This window comes from Neltuma alba, unplaced genomic scaffold, assembly GCF_004799145.2.
Source record: "Neltuma alba isolate B1F8T4 unplaced genomic scaffold, ASM479914v2 tig00010190_pilon, whole genome shotgun sequence".
NCBI classification, from domain to species: Eukaryota; Viridiplantae; Streptophyta; class Magnoliopsida; order Fabales; family Fabaceae; genus Neltuma; species Neltuma alba.
The window spans coordinates 255,683-264,524 of NW_021635129.1; the positions used below are offsets into that span (position 1 = coordinate 255,683).

At 35.0% G+C, this 8,842-nt stretch overlaps 2 protein-coding genes across 2 annotated transcripts; one reads left to right on the plus strand and one right to left on the minus strand.

Annotated features, from left to right (window-relative positions):
• The first annotated feature begins 549 nt into the window (after positions 1 to 549).
• On the plus strand, positions 550 to 4,347 carry LOC114754803 (ankyrin repeat-containing protein ITN1-like). Its single transcript, XM_028943637.1, is given in 7 exon segments — positions 550 to 796; positions 938 to 1,422; positions 2,848 to 3,207; positions 3,210 to 3,256; positions 3,370 to 3,607; positions 3,610 to 3,992; positions 3,994 to 4,347. Coding segments are annotated over 6 exon segments (1,695 nt in total). The 5' UTR covers positions 550 to 796; positions 938 to 959; the 3' UTR covers positions 4,198 to 4,347.
• Positions 4,348 to 8,035: 3,688 nt separating this feature from the next.
• On the minus strand, positions 8,036 to 8,557 carry LOC114754808 (probable membrane-associated kinase regulator 4). Its single transcript, XM_028943642.1, has one exon. It carries the CDS (start codon positions 8,555 to 8,557, stop codon positions 8,036 to 8,038), a length of 522 nt encoding a protein of 173 aa, XP_028799475.1.
• Positions 8,558 to 8,842: the final 285 nt, after the last annotated feature.

Sequence of the window (8,842 nt, forward strand, 5' to 3'; positions counted from 1 at the left end):
GCCTAATTATTCTAGGCCTTTCATACGTACATGTATACACATGTACATCCATACATATAAAAGCTTCATAGTTATTTTATATAGTATTTTGCATTATATTATTATGAAGTTTTGGTGGCTCATTGATTATAATTTTTTAGGTAACCAAAAGTTGGTGGAATTAAATTCCACCTTTACTAACTTTTATCGTAAAATTTTTCATTTTGTTTTATTTTTTCATGTGAGGAGCAGTAATATCATTTCACCAACTTTTAAAATTTTATTTTGGATTAAAGGCCTTTATGTCATTTATGTGTATATATCTCATCAAACTACTGTTTTGGGTTTTGTATGTTTAGAGGTATTTACTTACCTTTTTTTCCAAATTTAAATTCCGTTTAATTTCCTTCCATTTGCCTAAGAATAAGCATAATTTCTGATGCCAAAAAAGAATAAGCATCATTTCTGTAATAATAATAAAAAAGGAAGAAGAAGAAAAAGAATAGCAAGCATCAGTTCTTGCACAGAGTCACACGCACATGGGAATTATAATTGCAATTTTTTTTGTTCTGAGTGAAAAATATCAACTTGTCTTCTCCTCTCCTCCTCCTTCCTTCCGCTTTCCTCTTTCTTGCTTTCCGTCGCCAAACCATTTTTTCTTCAACTTCATCCAATCATGTAACTTCCTTCACTCTCTTTACCTGCTGCTTCGGATTCAAGTATTTCACTCTTTATCAGCTCTCAAGATTCTTGCTTTTTCTGTTCTTCATACTCTTCTTAGCTAGCATACCGCTCAATCATCTGAGATTTCTTTTGGGTTAGTATTTCCCCACTCCCCCTGAGATTTTGTGTATCATTTGTAATAATCTGATGCGAGATTTCAGTTATGGCTGCTATTTTCTTTTGAATTTTTTGATGATTCGGTTCTTGATTGTGCTGTATATTGTTGGTTGAACAGGAGGTTAACGAAGAAGGGTCCGATGAGTTCAACTTCGAATCCAATTTCCGAAATATCCCCATCGCCGTCCCCGTCGTCCGCGACGGCGCCGGCTTTGGTTTTGTCAAACTCCGGCAAGAGAATCGACCAGGCTGGGAAGAAGAAGTACGTGAAGCAAGTGACTGGACGGCACAACGATACCGAGCTTCACTTGGCGGCTCGACGGGGAGATCTTGCCGCCGTGAAGCAGATCCTCGGCGACATCCATTCGCAGATAATGGGGACTTTCAGTGGTGATGATGTGAACACAGAGATAGCTGAGGTGCGAGCATCTGTTTTGAATGAAGAGAATGAATTGGGAGAGACGGCTCTGTTCACAGCAGCAGAGAAAGGGCATCTTGATGTTGTGAAGGAATTGCTTAAGCATTCAAATAAAGAGACTGTTTCTAAGAAGAATCGCTCAGGCTTTGATCCATTGCATATTGCTGCAAGTCAAGGGCATCATGGTATAAGGATCTATACATTTATCTATATATTTACTACTAATGAACAATACAGCTAATTCTTCACACTCGTGCATCATAAGCGCCTCCCAGTTTTTGTTCCAATTTCGAGAATTTTTCTTATTGTGATCAGGCTGTTCTGATCCAGGTGATTGGCATTGGTTCTGGTAGTTTTGGGAACTGGAGTTATGAGTAAATATACAATTTGGTTATGGAAATATTAACTAAATGCCCTATCACATGAGTCTGTGTTTAACCCTTTGTACAAATTAGCCCTTCAAAGTTTGTAAGTTTTAAAACAAGCAGTCCCTCAAAGTGGAGTATATATAATATTTGGTTTGATGGAGAGACTAACTAATAGTTACTTTTGAAGGAATTGACTTTAGTATTTAAGTCAAGGAGAGATGTGAGCTCTTGTTTTTAATTTCCTTGTATTAATCAGCCCTTCAAAGTTTGTGGATTCTAAAACATGTATGCAATAGAATTAGTCCCACCACGAGCACAAGCTTAGCTGGTAGAGGTTTTTGCTAGCTTGACAAGTGGTTTCAGGTTTGAGTTGGTTAGTGGCTTCTAGTTTTTTTTTTTTTTTTTTTTTTTGGGGGGGGGTTGTGTTTGATACCAAAAAGACAATAGATTTAGCCCCTCAATACTCTACGGGTCAACAGGGAGACTAGCTTGTGGTGGGTTATTAAATTTGAGGGACTAACTCATTTAGAGGACTCATGGACTAGGTGATAGGAAGTATGCCTTTTGAGGATAGTATTGTGTATCTGCTCTATAGTTAATTTCTAGTTATATTAGAAGATGTCATCGCTAAAAATTGCCTATGTAAGAAGTTTTATCATTTACCAGCTAAGTCTAATTAATTGGGTTTCATATTAAATCATTGGGTGGAAATTTTTTGGACATTATGAGAACATAGGAATGGGAAAGTGTATGAAGTCATTGTTTTGTTTATCAGACTAGACTTATCGTACGAAAGTGGCCACCCTACCTAGATTGGTGAAACAAAAATCTTTTTTAATACCTTGATCTGTATTTGTAAAGTAGCTTTTATTTCCTTGAGTTGATGTTCTCAGGGAAGAAGGTATGGAGGATGAGATGGGGTCATCATAAATAATAGGGAGAATTTCAATGAGGTCTCAAGGAAAGAAAATAATTACCAATAAATCTCAATGACAAGTGAGCAGTTGTCATTTCTTATCCTAGAACTTGTCATTGCATATTATTCTATTGTTATTCAGATTTTTTTGTAATTGTCTTCTTTCGCTGGGTTCTCCCTAAATAATTCAGTCCAGAATATGAGATGCGGTAAAAGAATATGCCATATATATGCCTTCAACTTTTCACTAATATTTTAGCGATGTCATGTAGTGGAAGTGCTATATTTTCTGGTCATCAATGTAATCTTTAGCAATTTGTTTGCAGCCATTGTCCAGGTTTTACTTGATTATGACCCAGGATTAAGCAAGACAATTGGCCCATCAAATGCTACTCCACTTATATCTGCAGCGACAAGAGGGCACACAGAAGTGGTAAATGAACTGCTGTCGAAGGATGGTAGCTTGTTGGAAATCTCTAGGTCAAATGGCAAAAATGCATTGCATTTAGCTGCACGTCAGGGCCATGTAGAAGTTGTAAAAGCACTGCTCGGTAAAGACCCACAATTGGCACGTAGGACTGACAAGAAAGGACAGACTGCATTGCATATGGCTGTAAAAGGACAGAGTTGTGATGTGGTAAAACTGCTGCTTGATGCAGACGCTGCTATTGTCATGCTTCCCGACAAATTGGTAACACGGCATTGCATGTAGCAACCAGGAAAAAGCGAGCAGAGGTAATGCCATCAATTGCTCAGCTTTACCCGCTGTGTGTGTATGTGTGTGTGCCTTCACTTGAGTTCTTCAAAAGATACAATTCTAATTTGTGCCTCCTCGTTTTCCTTCACAGATAGTGAACGAGTTATTAAATCTACCAGACACCAATGTTAATGCATTAACCAGAGACCACAAAACAGCTCTTGACATTGCTGAAGGTCTTCCGCTTTCTGAAGAGTCCTCAGACATAAAGGATTGCCTTTCTCGGTATGGGGCTCTGAGAGCTAATGAGCTCAACCAACCAAGAGATGAACTGAGGAAAACTGTCACTCAGATTAAGAAAGATGTTCACATCCAGCTAGAACAAACCAGGAAACCAACAAAAATGTTCATAATATCTCTAAAGAGCTAAGAAAACTCCACAGGGAAGGAATCAACAATGCCACAAACTCGGTAACTGTTGTCGCCGTGTTGTTTGCAACAGTTGCTTTTGCTGCTATTTTTACTGTACCTGGTGGTGATGATGATGATGGTATTGCAGTGGTAGCAAGCGGTTCGGCTTTTAAAATCTTCTTCATCTTTAACGCTATTGCACTTTTTACATCCTTGGCTGTTGTGGTTGTTCAAATTACCTTGGTTAGAGGGGAAACTAAAGCGGAGAGACGGGTGGTGGAGGTGATTAACAAGCTAATGTGGCTGGCTTCTGTTTGTACTTCTGTTGCATTCATAGCCTCCTCGTACATAGTAGTCGGTCGGGAAGAACGTGTGGGCGGCAGTTCTGGTTACAGTAGTTGGGGGAGTAATAATATCTGGAGTTATTGGCACAATGACTTACTATGTGGTGAAGTCCAAGAGAGGCCGATCAATGAGAAAGCAGAAGTATGCTAAAAGAAGTGGATCTAACTCATGGCATCATTCTGACTTCTCCAATTCAGAGATCGAACGGATTTACGCCCTTTAACCTCGAATTTGCAATCCTGGCCGAAGGTATCAGACCAAGTTATGATGAAAACTGTGACAGTTGTTCTTGATTTATGCTCCAGATCACTGCTTCAAGAGCGAAATAAGAAACTATATGTGTACACATATTCATCCTCTTACCTCTTGCTGCAGTACCATGACTTATTGGAATCAAGCTTGGTTTTCATTATATTTCTTTGTTGCAGAGCCTAGTGTATTATCTTGATCACCCAGGTAAATATATGCCATTTATGGGCTGATACAGTGATTTGCAGAAAGAAGAAATCGAACAAGGATCTTGTTTTCGACTTATCTGACAACATATTTTCGAAGTCTGTGATACTAAGATTTTAGTTTATTTTTAAGATTCCTTGGTGCTAATCAACACTGGTATGAATATTTCATGCCTAATGCTTACGCAGCTTGATAAGGAGGCGTCATGGTAGAGGACTTGTGTGTTCATTGTAATAATTTGTAATGTGGGATAAAATCGGAGGTTGGGCTATATAATCCAAAGCAACGAGCAGATGCATGTAAATGATCAGTTTAACATCATATTTTAATTTAATTCAACGTCTAGAAACAATATATTTATGATTCTAGAAAGACTGATAAATGCTTTTTCTATTAATAAGTAATCTAACTAATACAAATTGATGGAGTGTTATACTTCTTGTCTAATGACTAACGAGATCAATATTGTTTTCTTTTTCCTTAAAAAATTCTGACTTTTTTTTATTTTATTTTCAATTTTTTAAATTTCTGAAATACTTCATTTATCATAGGCACCCTCTAATTCCCCAATTATATTCCCCAATTATATAATTCCATGCCTTTATATGACATTAAAATATGTTGGTATAGCATTAAGTGAAATTTTAAAAAGCCAACACAACAATAAAAACTAGTTAATTGTATTAAATAATGAATGTAAGAAAGTTGAATATGCAAATGGCCCAAACGCCCTTGTACGAAGGAAGATAAAGTGATAAACACTACACAAATATTAATTAATAGCATTCGCAAAAAAGAAAGAAAAGAAAAGCAGAGTCAATAAATTTTTTTTTTTTTGAAAAAAAATTAACAAAATGAGATGGCAAGGATGGGCTAATTCCTGTTTTATAGAAACAGAAAGTTCTTTTTTGGTAACATTATGGAAGCTAAATTGAGCCAACCAGTATTCATAGAAATGATACCAATGGGTTATCTTTATCTCCGTCGTATACAAGCGCAATGGAGGTTGGTGGTCATCTTGCTCCTTTCTGGCGTCCTGCGTAGTTGCAGAGTCATAACAGGAGCACGTTGGGAAGAAAACCTATTCATTTAGTTTATCATCTACTACTTCCCTTCACTTCTTTATCCTCACCATCAAATCAATTTTGAATAGTTGAGATTTAATATCTCTTGAAAAGTAAAATATATATAAAAAATATTTTAATAAAAAAATTGTTTAAAAAGACATTTAAATAACCTAAATCCTTATTTGTGTAATTGAATTTGTCAAAGTCTTAATTAGGTCACATGACCCAAACAAGAATTTGAAAATTTTATGAAATAACTATAATATCCATTGCATCAAAAACCTAGAGAGATGAGAATTTCCACCATTATATTCTGTGTAACGTAAATGCTTTTATTGAAGAAAACTTGGTGTCTACCATTGCCAAGTAAAAAAAAAAAATCAATTAAGGAGGCAATGATGAGTTATTTTTATATTAAATATTCTTCCCTTAATCCTGCAAGTATATTATGAAGATAGAAAGTTGTTAATTTAAAATTAAAACGAAATATGTTAATTTTAAAAGTTGCATTGTGATCAAATTTTATTCATAAACTTATTATTGCAAATGTTATGGAGAAAAAAATTTATAAATTTAGAATTAAAACGTATTAACTGTGAAATAGAATATGATAACTTTTAATGTTGTATTATGATCAAATTTTATTTAAAAATTTATTACAAGTGTGTTTTGGAGACATTAACGTGCTAATTTAAAATTGAAACTTGTTAATTACATAATTAAATATATTAATTTTTAAGATTGTATTGTGATCAAGTTTTATCTAAAAGCTTTGTATTATAAAGATAAGAAATTATTAATTTAGAATTAAAACGTGTTAATCACAAAATGGAATAGATTAATTTAGAATTTTCTTTTTGTTTCTAATAAAATAGACATTAGTATCATTTCATAAAATTTTAAAAGCCTTCTTTGGGTCACATGACTTGATTCAGAATTTGACAAATCTAATAATCTAAATAAACAATTTGGGTTATTTAACAGTTTTTTTTTTAATTTTTCCTATTTTATTGTAAATTTCTTCAAAAGAGTTGTAGAAAAAAGGAAACAGTTCTTCAAACGAAAAAAGTTAATGCTTGTCATAATCTCGTCACCATCATCTATCATAATTGTAGTTTTAAAGAATAACTAATTGGGACCCATTAATGGAAAACCGAAAAGTCATTGGCATGACCGTATTTTAACAATATAACAAGCCTTTTAAATGCTATAATAGAATATAATATAGGATAAAAAAAAATACTAAAATCAAATATTGTCAAACAATAAGAAGGAATCAAATCCATACTTATGCTATGGCAAAACAAACAAAAAAATCCATACTTACGGAAAATAGAATATCACATCATGTTTAAATTTAGGTAACAAAGCGTACATGAGCAAAGTCTAGCTAACGAAATAAGAGGACTCAAAATCTATACAAATCCAAAAGTATTCAGTCAGTTAATTAAATCAAAATTTCATGGCAGCATAAGGAAATAAAAATTCCATCCATAAATGATGAACCACTAAAATAAATGAAACAATGGCAAGATAGTTGCAATTTTCCTGAGATAAAATAATCTAGATAAAGATAATAAATTACTTTGAATGTCTAGAGATAAAAATTTTGGTTTAAAGAATATTTTAAGGGAATTTACCCAAGAATAAGACAATTTCTTAGACATTATGGAAAAAATACTTATAGTTGCTCAATTTAATTTAAAAGTATCAAAAATAACGCACCAACAATACATATAGACCATATGTGGGCAGATGATAGATATGCGTGACAAACAAATTACACATACGTACAAATGTACAATTTGGAATACATCATCCTTAAGTTTCCCAACAAAAACCTGATCATCTGTCATCACATCATCTAACTAATCCTAGGCTCACATCTCATACAAAGATATGTGGTTAAATAATTTGCAAAGTATTCTTTGAGCTATGAATCTCTCTAACACCCAACTCGAACTTCATTTTACAAAACTATATTTTCACTTGCTAGCTGGCTAGCTAGCTAAAGGATGATGGATTATAAATTAATTGTTATTTGAAGTACTGCTGATGAGACTGCTTGCAGTGTGCAATGGCTCCCATAATCAAATTCCCTATCTCTAGTTCTTGACATGATCCATGCATGCACTTGCTTGTTGGAAGCCCAGAAAATGAAGAGAGGAACCATTGAAGCATAACTTATTGTTTGCAACTAATGATGATCTTTTTATTCTATTACTTCCATAGTTCTCACACTTTCCTCATCTTGATCTGTGTCAATATCTATGCTTCTGAACTCGATTCTGGATGAGAATGACTGGAATCTCTCTCTATCTGATCTTTGAATAATCTGTCGAAATGGGTATTTCTTCCCCATCACCACTTTCCCATTCTGCTTATGATTCAAATTATTACTCTCTCTAGATCTTGAAGCCGAACCTTCATCTGCCACTTTCTTTGTCACGTAGGCTGACTCATATTTGCAGCTTATCTTTCCAAACCAAGCCTTCAATTTGGAAACCATTGAGAAGAATTGCTTCTTCTCCTTCTTCATCATCTTTTCTGGTTTTTCTCAGCAATGTCCACAAAATCACGATCTTCTTCTTCTGGGTTAAGCATCTCATGACCCGTAACTCGAAAAGACTCATGGAGTGAGACTTTGGGGGATTCAAATGGAGTTACTGTAACTGGTGTTGAGTATGAAGTTGTCAAGGGAGGAGAGCTATAGAAGCCATCAAAGCCATAATCTTTCTGGCTATTAATTGGGCTTCTATTGGAGATAGAATCATTTACAGAATCAGAACTTACTGATAAATAAGAATGATCTTGTTGATTTTGGAGGATCTGTTGGACCATTTGAAGACGGGGAGGAAGGTGAAGAGGAAGGAGCTTGCCTTTGTAGAAAAGCTCGTCAGCTGGGGAAGTTGAAGAAGCCTCACTGTGCTGAAAGATGGAGGAGGAGGAGGAGGAGGAGGAGGAGGAGGAGGACATCTGGAACTCAAATTCTGATGAATTAGGGTTAGGAGAAGGAGAAGTGTGAGAGAGAAGGAAATTGGAGAGGGAGCTGATCTCCATGTCGATGAACTCATCTTCTCCATCTGCTGGAGAAGTATTTTTGCTGCCATTTTTGGTATATGTGGGATATGTGATCCATATGCATGCCAAACTCAGCTTTATATCATGGAGAAATGACGGTGGTGGTGAGAAATATTTCCATGCATCCACTTGCACGCACCCATCTTATTAGGGCCCACGCCTATCCTCTATATATGTTTTCTTCATTTACCCTATATATGTGTAGGCATGTAGGGAGATAATTTTAAACACTTCAAGTTAAATTTCAATGATATGTTTGGAGTA